The sequence below is a fragment of the Doryrhamphus excisus genome, linkage group LG22 (assembly GCF_037039965.1).
Source record: "Doryrhamphus excisus strain RoL-2023G ecotype Guam linkage group LG22, RoL_Dexc_Guam_v1.1, whole genome shotgun sequence".
Taxonomy (NCBI): domain Eukaryota; kingdom Metazoa; phylum Chordata; class Actinopteri; order Syngnathiformes; family Syngnathidae; genus Doryrhamphus; species Doryrhamphus excisus.
In genome coordinates this window covers 8148129-8165000 of record NC_136378.1, presented here as the reverse complement: position 1 = coordinate 8165000, position 16872 = coordinate 8148129, and the positions used below count along the sequence as shown (strand labels likewise).

Below are 16872 nucleotides of genomic sequence, written 5' to 3'. Positions count from 1 at the left end.
AAATTACACAGAAATATATTTTTTTAATTTTTCACAAAAAACAATGTAATTTTTTTTCTCGATTGTTTAAACACATTTTCTAAAAGGATGCCTCATGTTCTCAGACCTCTACACACAAATAAAAAAACTCACACATTTTTGAAACCCCTCAATTCTCCTGCAAAATGAAACTTTACATCCAAAACAGTCTTCATTCTTCTCAAAATAGTTTTTTGTTTTTTTGTTTTTTTTTTACTTACAACACAAAATTATACAGAAATATATATTTTTTACTTTTCACAAAAAAACAATGTATTGTAATGTAATGTAATGTTACAGTTTGTGATATAAACACCGTCTCCACAACTTTAGTCCATCTTCTGTAATAAAAGTAAAAAAAAGTAAAAGTAAATAAAAGTACAGCGTGCACTGTGACATCCAAAAGTGCTGGCAGAGCAAAGATAGAATGATGAAAAGACACCAAAGATCAGTCGCTACATATCATTAGCGCTATAAATATGTCAGTCCATCTTCCCACTTGCTGTGTTTTTATTGCCTGCTGGTGCCCGTTTGAGCGCTTGCCACATGAGGTCTTGCTAGGTATCGTTAAAGAGCACCATGTTGTCATGTGATTCTTTATTTATTGTCTTATTTTATCCCAACTCCTCCATTTCCATAGCTGTCGTTATTCTCTATAAAAAATAGAATATCTTAGCCAAAATATGGAGCACTGATTGCTTCAGGTTTTCTACACTATAGTGCGTTGCCATTGTTGCCATGGGTTGGGTAGGAACGTATGATTTCCGTGTTAACGGTTTTTATTGGCCCACAAAAAATGTTAGTTTAAAATCTCGTTGAAATTGTGAGTAGACAAAATATCTAGACTTGGAAACTCATCATTGAGAGTAAGTGAAAGCAAGCTGGATTATTATTATTAGTTTAGCAGAGCATGCTGGGTGTGTACAAGTCAGGCTGTAGGTTATGTGTTTTCATTCATTCATTCATTTTCTGACGCTTTTTCCTCACGAGGGTCGCGGGGGTGCTGGAGCCTATCCCAGCTGTCTTTGGGCGAGAGGCGGGGTACACCCTGGACTGGTGGCCAGCCAATCACAGGGCACATATAGGCAAACAACCATTCACACTCACATTCATACCTATGGACAATTTGGAGTCGCTAATTAACCTAGCATGTTTTTGGAATGTGGGAGGAAACCGGAGTACCCGGAGAAAACCCACACATGCACGGGGAGAACATGCAAACTCCACACAGAGATGGCCGAGGGTGGAATTGAACCCTGGTCTCCTAGCTGTGAGGTCTGCGCGCTAACCACTCGACCAACGTGCCACCCGGGTTATGTGTTTTAATTGTTTAAAATTGTGTCTTTTATGAGCAGTTCAGATTCCGACAATTGGAATACTTAGGTCCAAAATGCGGGAAATTGTGGAAAATTTCTATATATATATTATCGATTTCAGTATGCGGCTATCAGTGGAAAAAAAGTGGGTTAAATAGCCGCGTTTACATGAGGAGATTTTCCTCTTTCCGAATGGAATCTTTCCGAATGACGTACCAGAAAACAGTGTATACATGGAAAGGAATATTCCAATCTCTTGTCTACATGCACCGCGATAAATAAACGGAATAGTCAATGGGGCATGTGCGGTAAAACGTAAACAACATCACGTGATTCATCGAAGATGGCGGGCGAGAGGCGGGGCACACACCGGACTGGTCGGCCAGCCAATCACAGGGCACATATAGACAAACAACCATTCACACTCACATTCCTACCTATGGACAATTTGGAGTCGCCAATTAACCTAGCATGTTTTTGGAATGTGGGAGGAAACCGGAGTACCCGGAGAAAACCCATGCAGAGATGGCCGAGGGTGGAATTGAACTTGGGTTTCCTAGCTGTGAGGCCTGCGCAGTAACCACTCATCCGCCGTGCACCCTAACCCTAAACATCCGAAACAGACACTCCGGGATGTTAAGATCCATCTATTTTCCTCCGCTTATCCGGGTCGCGGGGGCAAGAGTCTCAGTATGGAAGCCCAGACTTCCCGATCCCCGGCCACCTCCTCCAGCTCCACCGGGAGGACACCAAGGCATTCCCAGGCCAGCTGTGAGACATAATCCCTCCAGCGTGTCCTAGGTCTCCCCCGGGGCCTTCTCCTGGCTGGGCATGCCCAGAACACCTCACCAGGGAGGCATCCGGCCAATAAACCTAGCATGTTTTTGGAATGTGGGAGGAAACCGGAGGACCCGGAGAAAACCCACACATGCACGGGGAGAACATGCAAACTCCTCACAGAGATTGCAGAGGGTGGAATCGAACTCGGGTCTCCTAGCTGTGAGGTCTGCGCGCTAACCACTTGTTTTTTTTTCCGGCCGTCCAGTCTTGCAATTACGTTGAATTCGTTTAAAGTTTGTATCAAAAACGAACTTTCCGTGATGACTGCTTGCCGCCATTTTCAAAACCTGAGAGACGTCTGCAAAAGAATGCACCCTGACAACTTTCCGACAAGATACCTCGGATTGGGGAAAAATATTCCACTCCTGTGAATCCGATTATATATTCATTCGGATTGGCACTTTTTGTTCGGAATGAATTATATACAAAGGTTAGATTCTTTCCGTTTGAGCAAATAACCCGAATGGATTTGGAATATTTGGGTCCATGTAAACGTGGCTATTGTTTTTTTTAGCAAGCTGCTCTACAGAAACGCCATCAAAGCCAAAAACGAACACCCCCCCCCCATCACAACACAGTGGATTTACTTCATTTGAAATTGTTAGCCATTCCTGTTGGGACTCCAGAACTTAGTCAAGGGAGTGATGCATTTACCTGACAGGACACCCTAACATCTAGTCTGGGTAAAGTCACTTTCCATCAGTATGTAGTGTAGGTAAAATCCTTAAAAGTGTCGTATTTTTCAAAATAATGGTGCCCAGTTGGTACTGAATTTGTCAGGCATTCAATTTTGGTTCAATTGCTTCTAGACACAATTACCAGCAAACAGTTCCACACAATAAAAAATAACTCCCAACGTTTTTTTTTACGCCCATCCCTAACTCTTAACCCACCTGCACGGCCTTGCATAACAGCTTGGCCCCAAGCAGCTACACGCTCACTCCATTAACTTGATTGGAGATTTGTAGCCAATATCCAGATTTGCATCGTAGAAGGTAAGGAAGTGGTGGTGCTTGTTAAAGGGTGTGGATGCCATTGATCGGCGTCCATGCTGCAGGCTGAATGTAATGAGAGTATGGGATGTAAATCTGCACACTTGACATCCATAAGTAAGTGGCTGTCGGATTGATAAGGGTGATAAATGCCAAATTTAGCAATGTAAAGCAGACACTTGATAAGGTGGTATGGAATACAGACAATTTATTGTGGGAATTTTGGGGTTTTTTTGCCACTCATTTAATCAGAGAAATCAATAAGGTAATATATATATAAATATACATATATTATATATATATAAGGTAATAATATAAATATATATTATATAATATATATGATAAATATATATTAAATGTTATTATATATATTATATATTATATAATACAATTTTTAATATATTTTTATAATTATATTATTATAAATATATATATATATATATTTATATGAATATAATCATTTAATCAGAGAAATCAATAACCCCAAAGTCACAGCATCTCGGCCTGCATCACTTAGCCCGTTGAAGTGAAGGCTGCCATTAAATATAAAGCATGCATCACGTAAATACCAACTTCTCATCGCAGGCTGTGACAGCAAAAATTCAAATTCTCTATCATGCTTTTAAAATAAATTATAAATAAAAAAAATTGAAAATATAAAACAAAATAACAAATATTTTATGAATATTTTAATTATATTATTATATATTATTTAATCATAAAATATTATTAATATAATTATTATATATTATATAATACAATTATTAATATATTTGTATAATTATATTATTATAAATAATAATAAAATATATATATGAATTTAATCGTTAAAGTGAAGGCTGCCATTAAATATAAAGCATGCATCACGTAAATACCAACTTCTCATCGCAGGCTGTGACAGCAAAAATTCAAATTCTCTAGCATGGTTTTAAAATAAATTATAAATTAAAAATTAGAAAATATAAAACAAAATAACAAATATTTTATGAATATTTTAATTATATTATTATATATTATTTATTATAAAATATTATTAATATAATTATTATATATTATATAATATATATTATATTTTATTATTTATATTATATAATACAATTGTTAATATATTTTTTATAATTATATTATTATAAATAATAATAAAATATATATATGAATTTAATCGTTAAAGTGAAGGCTGCCATTAAATATAAAGCATTCATCATGTAAATACCAACTTCTCATCGCAGGCTGTGACAGCAAAAATTCAAATTCTCTATCATACTTTTAAAATAAATTATAAATAAAAAAATTGAAAATATAAAACAAAATAACAAATATTTTAGTAATATTTTTATTATATTATTATATATTATTTAATTATAAAATATTATTAATATAATTATTATATTATATATAGTATATATTATATAATACAATTATTAATATATTTTTATAATTATTATAAATAATAATGAAATATATATATGAATTGAATCATTTAATCAGAGAAATCAATGAGGTACGGTTCAGGAGTTGTGTCCCGTAACACCTCTACAAACCCCCAAAGTCACAGCATCTCGGCTTGCATCACTTAGCCCGTTGAAGTGAAGGCTGCCATTAAATATAAAGCATGCATCACTCAGACCTCCGCCCTGGCGTGCAACCACACAAAGGGCAAAAAGTCCACGCATCCTAATGAGGATGCTGCAAGCCAACAATCGCAAAAAAAAAAGAAAAATATACTCATCACGCAGGTAAGGGTGTTAGGAGTGAAAATTAAAATGAGATGCTTACTTTGTGTTACCTAGTAAGTAGATAAACAACTGCAGGGGATGCATTTGTTACACAAGGGTAACAACAATCACTTCAACCTTCAAAAGGCTTTAACTTTGCATATTTTAGATGCAAAGCAACATGAGCATCGGTGCCTCGGTTTTAATGCCGCTTCCATCGTGTTATATGGCGAGGCTATAACTCGGTGTTGTTGAGTGTAGTGAAAATAGATTCTTGTCTTCTGCCTTGGGGGCGCCTAAACGTGTCTTTTCAGATTTGGTGATGGTTAGGTCTATGATCATTCAAGCGCTTCAAATTATATCAGGATGAAAATGGGAAGGAGGTACATGGGAAAAGAAGAAAAAAAAAAAAGGAAAATGATATTCATTCTTTCCTCTTATCTACCTTTTACATCACAGCTTCCAGACACGGTTTGGAATAGGTAATGAGCCTAGGCGGGCCTTTGCTAGCACATGCATATAGTTTAGTTTGCCGTCCATGTAGCACATACTTTTATGAAAAATGTCTGAAGATGATCGCCATGTCTGCATGCACCTTGCTGCTGCACTCCTGCAGCCATTACACCTGGATTGCATTTCTTTAAAAAAATAAATAAATAAAAATACAAATTTCCCCACTGAGGGACGAATAAAGGCATATCTTAATCTTAATCTTCACACAAATGCACGCTTACATACTAGACCAGGGGTGGGCAAAGTTTTTGACTCGCGGGCCGCATTGATATGACAAAATTTACGGGGGGGGGGGGGCAGACTATGTATTTTACACGTAACAATCCACCTGGTATTATTGTATCTGTAAAATTGTCATGCAATCTGCTATTATTATTTATTATTTTATATTTATATTTAAATATTTTAAAAATAATAAAAAATATAATAATTACAATAAAATTAAAACAATAATATTATATATATATAATTAATATAATAATTAGCATTAATATAATAATTATAATAATCATAATAGTTCTAATAATAATTATAATAATATAATAATATAATAATAATATAATAATAATAATTATTATTATTATTATTATTATTATGTGCTTGTGTCCCTTTTTTCAGGAGCACTTTGTAAACAACAGACCATGTCAAAAAACGAAATTGATAAAACCATCAAAAGGTTGGCTCAGGCCATGATGCCAGGTTGTATGTTGAGTTTAAATGAAATACTTTGGAAAGATTGGGCGGGCCGTATTCAAACACTTGGCGGGCCGGATGTGGCCCCCGGGCCGTAGTTTGCCCACCCCTGTACTAGACCGACAGGTACAGGCTTACCACATGAAAACACATAAACTGCCAATCAATCACAAATACAAAGACACGCAAGTCAGTCAAGCATGACTGGCCAAGGTCAATGTAGGTCAGCGGGTCACGAAAAAAAGGTGGAGCAGAGAACGGAAGCCGTGTTTTATGGTACCATAAGCATATGAACACATCAGTAGGGATCTGAAAGGCCATTAAAACGCCTCCATTTATGAGTGTAATAATCCTTCTCTCTCTGCCAGGAGTACCGCCACAGCTCCAATGACCATCCGGATTAAGTGGGAGGTTTGACAGGACGCATGCTAATGCAAGCGGGAGTCGAGCGGTCTTTAGAGCCGAGCAAGACCATAAATGTCAGATTATGCCAATATAGATACAGTATATTATTAATTATTCACGTTAATTGTGAATATGCTTTGCAGTGAGGCAGTCAGTGTTTACCTAAACACATGCAGTTTGAACACAGGCAGACGTTTGTAAGTAAATACTTATATACGTATACGTATATACCAACTTCTTATCGCAGGCTGTGACAGCAAAAATTGTAATTCTCTATCATGCTTTTAAAATAAATTATAAATAAAAAATATACAAAATAACAAATATTTTATGAATATTTTAATTATATTATTATATATTATTTAATTATAAAATATTATTAATATAATTATTATATATTATATAATATATATTATTATATATTATTTAATATAATTATTAATATATTGTTTATAATTATATTATTATAAAAAATAACATAAAATATATATGAATTAATAACTCCTGCTGTTTTGTGGTTGTATTATTTAATTATAAAATATTATTAATATAATTATCATATATTATATAATAAATATTATATATTATTATATATTATATATATTATATTATATAATATAATTATTAATATATTTTTATAATTATATTATTATGCATAATAATAAAAAATATATATGAATTAATAACTCCTGTTTTGTGGTTGTATTATTTAATTATAAAATATTATTAATATAATTATTATATATTATATAATATATATTATTATATATTATTTAATATATATTATTAATATATTGTTTATAATTATATTGTTATGAATAATAATAAAAACATATATATGAATTAATAACTCCTGCTGTTTTGTGGTTGTATTATTTAATTATAAAATATTATTAATATAATTATTATATATTATATAATATATATTATTATATATTATTTGATATAATTATTAATATATTGTTTATAATTATATTATTATGAATACTAATAAAAAAATATATGAATTAATAACTCCTGCTGTTTTGTGGTTGGATACAGCCTATCACTGGTCAAAACATATTCATATTTAATCAAATGTTACTTGTTTTTTTCAGCCTTAATTAAGTAATTTAAAGCATACAAATGGCTAAATAAAGTAAAATATAAGTACACTATAAGACATTCAAAAGATGCTTCAAACATGTTGATGATATGCAGTATTCTACACCTGTCACAAGGTGTGTGGGACACACAAGCACCAGACTTGATCGCTGGAACAACAGGCTTTTATTGCAGTTTTGAATTGAACACACTAATCCCTAATAAAAACACAGGCTATTCTTGCTGCCGTAACCAAGGTCAAGGTGAAACTCAACTCTGAACCACTTCCTGTTTGCCTTTCACTCTGCTCCCCTAAGGAAGACACTGTCAGCAACACACACAAGTCTACTATATAAGGTAATGCGAGTGTACAGATGATTATAGGGGTGTTATTTCTTGCCTAGGGCTCTAATAATGTTAAAACCTGTGTTTAGCCATAAACAGGTTTTCTATGCTGTCACAACAAAAATATTTTGGATAGTCTACGTTCTTCTTTTGGCTTTTCCCTTGACGGGTCGCCACAGCAAATCAATCTCCTCCATCCGACCCTGTCTGAATCCAATTAACCCGTGATAAACAAGGGAGTACTGTACTTTTATAACATGCAGTGAAATGAAGAGTACTTCAGAAGCATTTCGCAGTCAGTTAATGATAAAGTTAACAACAGTATACTGAGAAAATACACAAATAAGGAAAAAAATATGGCATATTAAGTTGAAATTGCAGCCCATTTTTTTGTTAATTAGTTGTTCTGTAGAGTCAAATTAAGTATGGAGGCCTTATGCATTCTGTTGTGTTCCCAAAATTCATTTTCACTTGAGACGAAGAACCTTATTCCAAACTAAATCTAGCACTTCATCTAAACCTGCTCCCTGCAAGCACAGATTGTTTTGTGAGATTTACCCAAGTACCTTTTAGATCTTTTTCTTATCACAATTCTGTGAATTGACCCTGCCGAGATGGGAGCTTTTGCAGGAATTCCCATTAAGTGAGATTGCATTGACCTCCATCTTTGTTTTCATGAGCGTGCATGTATCCAATTGTTGCAAATCTTGAAATGGACCAATCAGAATTGTTTATTTAGACCGCGGTTTGCAGTCCGCAGTTCGCGTTTTACCCACACCCGTTCGCAATCAACCAATCAGCGATCGTTTGACCAACGAAAACATCTATCATGGCATCCCTGCCAACATCGTCCAATTCAGGGGTCTCAAACATGTGGCCCGTGGGCCAAATGTGGTCCGCAGGACACTAGTTTGAGGCCCCCGCCTTGATATGAAAGTTTAATGTTAGTGCGGCCCGCGCAAGTTTGATATGGATGCTGTATGGTATCATGTACCCAGAAAAAATTATTACGTTTGATTAATGTTCATGTTAAAGGTTAAATATCTGTTAATAGTTATCCTCCCTATCCGTGTGGAAGTGGTAAGTTTTTGAGTTTAAAGGTAAAGCTATTTAAGTTTAAAGGAAATAACTTGAAGGCTACCGTTTAGGTCACTAGCTCTCAAGTTTGCGAGTTAGCATGTGTCTCAAGACCCTGCAGTTGCGCAATATGTTGTAAATAAAAAAAGTATAAATGTGACTATAGTCGTGTTTTGTCATGTCTACAGGGCTCTAATAATGCTTTGTTCATTTTAATCTGAAAAAAATAATTTGTCTACCCACCAACTATATGTGGTTTCTTAAGTTTTTATTATTTGCCTTTTTATTATTATTATTATTATATTTATTTATTTATTACTGATTGATTTATTTTCTTTATTCTTGATTTGTTTATTTATTTTTTTTAAAAAAGTAAGATATTTGAGAACAGTGGAATGTTTTATCAGAGCTTTTCTTGTAGAAAATTTACCCAAGTACCTTTTAGATCTTTTTCTTATCACAATTCTGTGAATTGACCCTGCCGAGATGGGAGCTTTTGCAGGAATTCCCATTAAGTGAGATTGCTCTGACCTCCATCTTTGTTTTCATGAGCGTGCATGTACATAGGCAGGGGGAGATTTGCATATGTATGCGTGTGTATGTATGCATGTGTGTTTGTGTTTGTTCAGCACGGAGGCTTGCAGACAAGCACGCTCTCAGGCTGCTCGATTGACGTCCTGTTCTCCGGCATGTTGTGCACAGGGAGATCAATATGACCTTACCTCCACCAGCCGCTCCGCTGAAACTTAATTACTGATATTCAGCTACAAAGTCATCATAGTCTGCCTGTCAATATTCATTGGGGATCATTACGGGCCTAATAAAAGTGGTTATTTACAGGCTGCTCTGCTGACATGGGCCCAGGTCCAGGGATTCAGCTTGAGCCATCTCAATTTGTTTTACCTCTCACTCTCTCTCTCCGTCTTTCTTCTCGCTCACCTCTCCCAGAAGCACTGACCTGAAAAAGAAAAAATTGACAGCAGAGAAACGAACCGTGGGTTGAATTCTTTTGGCGTGGCTTTTAATTCTCTTGTTTGAACATTTTCAAACACATGGAGCTGCGCAAAAAAAATATATATATATACTGTGACCATCCCTAAATCCCGGAATAAATGTGAACTCGGCGTGCCGCTGACATGGCAGTCGAACCCGCAAAGGGATATTTCATGACATTTGATGAAATGTCACGGAGATCCGCGATTCTTTTCAACCTCTCACACCCAAACAGTTATTGTGCTTTCAAGGTTGCTGTGTTTTATGCGTCACTTACAGAAAAGCAATCGTGATGACTGCGACCCCCGCCTTGATATGAAAGTTTAATGTTAGTGCGGCCCGCGCAAGTTTGATATGGATGCTGTATGGTATCATGTACCCAGAAAAATTATTACGTTTGATTCATGTTCATGTTAAAGGTTAAATAACTGTTAATAGTTATCCTCCCTATCCGTGTGGAAGTGGTAAGTTTTTGGCTATTTAAGTTGAAAGGAAATAACTTGAAGGCTACCGTTTAGGTCGCTAGCTCTCAAGTTTGCGAGTTAGCATGTGTCTCAAGACCCTGCAGTTGCGCAATATGTTGTAAATAAAAAGAGTATAAATGTGACTATAGTCGTGTTTTGTCATGTCTACAGGGCTCTAATAATGCTTTATTAATTTTAATCTGAAAAAAATAATTTGTCTACCCACCAACTATATGTGGTTTCTTAAGTTTTTATTTGTTGTTTTATTATTATTATTATATTTATTTATTTATTACTGATTGATTGATTTTCTTTATTCTTGATTTGTTTATTTATTTTTCATCTTATTTTGTGTATAAAAACAAAAAGTAAGATATTTGAGAACAGTGGAATGTTTTATCAGAGCTTTTATTGTAGAAAATTGGAACCAAAGTGAAGTTTTTTAAATTTTTTTGTTTTTTTTTTTTGCCCCCAAGTAAATTGAGTTTGAGACCCCTGGTCTAATTCTTCAATAACTTGTGAAGGAAAACAGCAAAAAGTGATGAACCAGTGCCTCCTAAACAAGTATTTTATTATTACAAGCAAATCAAATGATAGCACAGGTGAGTGAATCACATTGCTGTGACAATTTGAAGCGGTCACAATGAAACACCACCGATTAGATCCAATACCAAAGTGCTGATTTTGCACAAGCTACAAAATCTAGCGCTTCCATTTCTGCGTGAATTTTTCTCACCTTTGCTTCACAAATTATTGTTTGACCATTGAGCATTTTTTTCTGGATTAAAAACACTTTACTAGTACACAAATGTATCTATTCAATAATGTTTCATTGTGGTGCACAACTTATAAAAGGCAAAGTGCCTAGAAGTCTCTTGACAATCCAGATTTCCATGCAACGTCATGATCTATGTAGGAAAACAACCACAAGAAATGATAATCATTTCATCTTTATTTGAGATTCTCATGTGATGCCACAAAAATTAGATGATATCATTATCAGTCTTTTCATTTTACAAGTTCAGGCAAGCAGTTCTCACCTTAAGGATTCCCCATGAGCAAGTCATTTTTATTTTTAATGTAGAGCCCTGAATGAGGACTGGTATGATGGCGGCAAATTACTATATGCTAATTAGGCCAATAAATCAATAGCTTCACTTTTAATTGAAAAGGCTGTGAAAGAGTGAACTCTTTAGATCAGACTTAGTACTGCATCTAGTACTTTGGAAGTCTTTCTTATACCCACACACACACTCAGTGATCTCTGCTCAGCGTCTTAGTTAATAAGGTCCACGTTACATCAGTTCATTAGATGCCGACGCACACTGCGCTGCCTTCCCTGAGCAATTAACAGAAGAACTCCACCAGTGTTGGATTATCAACAACAAGATGCCTTCTGACGTCAGCCCTAAAGCCTGCTGACTTATTTATGTGTGTTTACTTAAAAAGCCCCTGCCCTGGTTTTTGTGGGCGGACTGCATTGGAAACTGAATTAAGAGCAACATCTGGGGAGAGAAAAGATTGGGGGAGGGGTTTATTGGGGGAGAACAGTCGAGGCGCAGTCAGACGATTGAGTGGCGACACAAATGCTGAATTGAGATCTTGTGCGAGCAATAAACGCGCATGTCGTTTGGGGAATTGGACTGTGGGAATCTTTGGACGGTTGATCCAGCTTCTGACAGTTTAATATGGACCACATCATTTCCATCTACATCAATTAAAAACTGCAGTCTTTTTTTTTTTTTTTTTTTTGCCGCTGGCAGCTTCTCCAAAAGAAGATCGATGGACTTGAGCCCAAAAAAAAAAAAACAAGCTGGCGGGTTTTCTTTGTTTGTCGGTGCGTCCACCCTCCCTCCCGCCACATAAATGTTATGAATAATTTACACATGGATGGGTTTATGAACATTGATTTGTTGGTCATGAAGAATTATCTTGATTATGTGGAATGTCATTGAAATTATTTAAGATTTAAGAAGTCTTCACTGTGGGTGTTTATCCTTTATGACTGTCACAATAATCAAGCGATCATAGACCACTACGCCAACGGGGTATGGCCAGAGCATTTCAGGCGCAGCGCAGCGCACCCACGCCCCCGTCCCTCCCACCGGCTTAAGTGGGAAAGCAGGATGAGAGAAAGCATGAGAGGGTTTAACACAGACGAGTGTTATCTTAACCAATCAAATGAACTCCTCTCATTGCCTTTAAATGCGCAGGGCCCACTGGACTGCGCATCAGAGGCCACAATGTACGTTATGCACAATGACACGTCACATGACAGTGCCACCCCCTGGTTGAGGTCCCATCATGTCCTATCATTACATCAGATGATGAAACAATTGATACAAAAATGTACATAATGGTTCAAATGGTTATATCAAATAGTGGTTACTTGTTGCATTGAAATGTGCCAGACACTCTGACACACTGCCTGTGAGGTTTTGGTGACGTGTCTGCACTGTGAGCAGCTTCGTTTGCACCAAGAATAGAGCTGGCGATCTTTCGGGGCCCCTTTGGCACGCTGTTTTGTCACAAAATAGTCACAGCCCCAAACTGAACATAAGGACACCTCCCCTGGTGCGCCACCACGCCCATCTTGGCGCAGCCCAGTTTACCGAATTACCAAATTTACTGCGCTCAGTGGTGTGCTGGACTAAATTTGTCTCTTGTTTATAGACCAAATTTACATTATATAATTAATTTATAAGAGTGCATATATGTAACCATATAGCTCAAACAGGTTTTATCAAATGATATTTTTTTTAATTATTTTACTGGCCACTTCTGGGGCAACACAGTTAAGAAGCTTTTACTACGTCTGCCTCACAGTGCCACAGTGAGAGGGTTTAACAGAGACGAGTGTTATCTTAACCAATCAAACGAACTCCTCTCGTTGCCTTTAAATGTGCAGGGCCCACTGGACTGTGCATCAGAGGCCACAATGTACGTCATGCACGATGACACGTCACATGACAGTGCCATCCCCGGTTGAGTTCCCATCATGACAAAAATGTACATGCTGGTTCAAATGGTTATATTAAATAGTGGTTACTTGTTGCATTTAAATGTGCCTGACACTTTGACACACTGCCTGTGAGGTTTTGGTGACGTGTCTGCACTGTGAGCCTGTCAGCTTTGTCTGTACCAAGAATAGACTAAGTCGGAGCTGGCAATCTTTCAGGGCACCTTTGGCACGTTCTTTTGTCACAAAATAGTCACTGCCCCAAACTGAACATGTGGACACCTCCCCTGGTGCGCCACCGCGACCAAATTTACATTGTATAATTAATTTATGAGAGTGCATATATGTAACCATATAGCTCAAACAGGTTTTATCAAATGATATTTTTATTTTTTTTATTTTACTGGCCACTTCTGGGGCAACACAGTTAAGTAGCTTTTACGAAAACTCCTCTCGTTGCCTTTAGATGTGCAGGGCCCACTGGACTGCGCATCAGAGGCCACAATGTACGTCATGCACGATGACACGTCACATGACAATGCCATCCCCGGTTGAGTTCCCATCATGACAAAAATGTACATGCTGGTTCAAATGGTTATATTAAATAGTGGTTACTTGTTGCATTGAAATGTGCCTGACAGTCTGACACACTGCCTGTGAGGGTTGTAAATGTGTCTCTTGTTGATAGACCAAATTTACATTGTATAATTAATTTATGACAGAAGCTTTTATGACGTCTGCCTCACAGTGCTTGTGTTGGTTTCGTCCGGTTGCTCTGGCTTCCTCCCACGTCCTAAAAACATGCATGTTTGGTTAACGGGTGACAATTTGTCTATATGTGCACTGTGATTGGTTGTTGACCCATCCATAGTGTAGTCCGCCCCTCTAATAACCTCTCTTGTCTGTGTTTTGTCTGCAGGGATCCCAACAAACCGGTTCCACAGGACACAAAGTTCATCCACACGAAGGCAAACCGTTTTGAGGAGGTGGCCTGGTCCAAGTACAACCCCCAGGACCAGCTGTACTTGCACATTGGCCTCAAGCCGCGGGTGCGCGACCACTACCGAGCCACCAAAGTGGCCTTCTGGAAACACCTAGTGCCACACCTCTACAACCTTCATGACATGTTCCACTACACATCCACGACCACCAAAGTGCCCCCGCCGGAGACCACGCAGAACACCCTGTCCACGAAGAGGCCCAATGGTAAGACCACCTGGCCCTTCAACACCAAACGCCCCCCCATGTCTCCGGCCTACAACAGTGAGGACAAAGACTCTTGGAGTGACGACAAGGAGTCGGGGCCTCTAGTGGTGGAGAACCCGCGGGATTACTCGACTGAGCTCAGTGTCACCATCGCAGTCGGAGCCTCGCTGCTCTTCCTCAATGTACTCGCGTTCGCCGCTCTCTATTATCGCAAGGACAAGCGGCGGCAGGAATCAAGCCACGGGCAGCCCAGCCCGCAACGCCAGACCAACTCCAACGACATCGGTCACCACGCACCCGAGGAAGAAATCATGTCTCTGCAGATGAACCAGACGCACCACGAGTGCGAGGCGGGGAACAGCAACGAGGGGGCGCTGCGCTTGGCTTCGCTGCCTGACTACACGCTCACTCTGCGGCGCTCTCCGGACGACATTCCACTCATGACGCCCAACACTATCACCATGATCCCAAATTCTCTTGTGGGCATGCCCAACCTGCACCCTTACAACACCTTCACGACAGGCTTCAACTCCACCGGCTTGCCGCACTCCCACTCGACCACCCGCGTATAGCTTTAAGGAGGCCAGATGGGGGCGGTGGACGGGCGGCGATGCTGATGGAGAAGGAGCAAAGGGATGAACAAAACGGAGCGCAGGATTGTGTTTTATAAATACCACAGAGATGAGAAAGGGGGGAAGGGAAAGAAGGGCAGGAGTCGGATTAAAACGTGAAGAGATTTAACGAGACTTTTACTACGAGGAGCGCCGTGTGAGGGATCGCTATGGATGTCAAGTTGTGCAGAGCTGCCAAAATCAAACTGCTTGCCTTTCTCCTCGTTAGGAGAGGGGCTGTTTGTGTTGTGTCCTTTTTTTTCTAAAAAAAAAAAAAAAAAACAAGAAAGAAAATCATCATTTTAAAAGCCTTTTTAAGCGGACTACGAAGATAGCCCCTTTTTTTGTTTTTCTTGAATTCATAACAAAAACAGACAAGTGCTTTTTAATTTCCCAACCCTCCTTCCTGTGGCGGAAGAACACGTCTAGAACAATGGCCTCCATGTTTTAGATCGCTTCTTTTGATTTCAATGCCTTACAAATTCAGTTCTTTTCTATTATTATTTGTATTCCGAGAGACAATACTGAGAGGAGTTGAATCGAGAGACTGAATCCAGAATGGGAACTTAAGGGATTTGCAGATGTAGAGATTTTTTAAACGCCATTTTTTTTTTGTTGTTGTTGATTTTTGTTTATGCTTCTTCTGCAACATGGATTGTGCTTTTTTTTTGGGTGGGATGAGGGGGGGTAGTTTGTGCAGAACAGTTTGTCTAGGACAACTCTGGCTTTGCTGTGTTGCTGTGATTGTTTTTGTTAAGAAAAAAGTGCATCTTTTACAGCCAATCTTTATCTTTTAAGCTATCTGATCTTATCTCCACTAAGAGGTGTGCACTACACATCCTGCTTAGAGCGTTGTACTAGAAAGTGGGTGATTGAACTTGGGTGTGTGTGCTATTTTTTATGTTTATTTTTTTATTTGGATGTACAATGTGCTCTTTTAATGGAGACTGAAGGGGGAAAGACAGAATATTTTTTTTTTCTTCCATGTTGTCGATTTTGGTTGACCACCAGTCGTGTTTCTGCTGCGTCTCTTGGTGTCTGTCTTTGCGAAATAGCACTTTTGTTACTTTTCAAAGTTCTATATGTCTAATTTTTTGCTTAAAGATGACAAAATAAATATATTATTTTACATGTAAGAGAAAAAGATAGCTTAAAGAAACAAACCGAACTAACTGGCGCGTGGACTTTGTAAGGCTTCTACTTCAACAGCAGCAGACAGTGGCCTGTTTGCACTGAGTTAACCTACATCAGTGCACACCTGTATTTCTTTCAATATATATATAAATATGGATATACATACATATATATATAGGGCTTCTATGGCGTTATCACTAATAATTCAGACAGAGAAACATCCCCAGGCAAGACCACTCAAGGTGTCTTTGTAAGAGCTCTATATGTATATTTATGTATAAAAATATTTAATATTTATTTATGTATACCAGATGCATACATGCTGATTGTGCCATGTACCAAATTAAAACAGTCAAAAACTGAAGAATAGAAGTTTCACACATTTTTTTTGGGGGGGGGGGTTTTGGATCGCCTCTTCTTTTATGTCTTTCTGTAATTTCCACTTGAATAAGTTCAAGAAGAAATATTCTCACAGCGAGAGCAAGTCTCAGCCTGAGGACATCGTCGC

General features: G+C 37.7%; 1 protein-coding gene across 4 annotated transcripts in view; it reads left to right on the top strand.

Moving 5' to 3' along the window:
- nlgn3a (neuroligin 3a) overlaps positions 1-16730 on the top strand; it is a 212898-nt gene extending 196168 nt beyond the window's left edge. For all 4 annotated transcript variants that reach the window (XM_058063837.2, XM_078788071.1, XM_078788072.1 and 1 more), the window contains one exon: positions 14333-16730. In XM_058063837.2, the coding sequence (XP_057919820.1) occupies positions 14333-15191 (859 nt within the window). In that variant the 3' untranslated portion in view covers positions 15192-16730. The remainder of the gene's footprint in view (positions 1-14332) is intronic.
- The last annotated feature ends 142 nt before the right edge of the window (positions 16731-16872 follow it).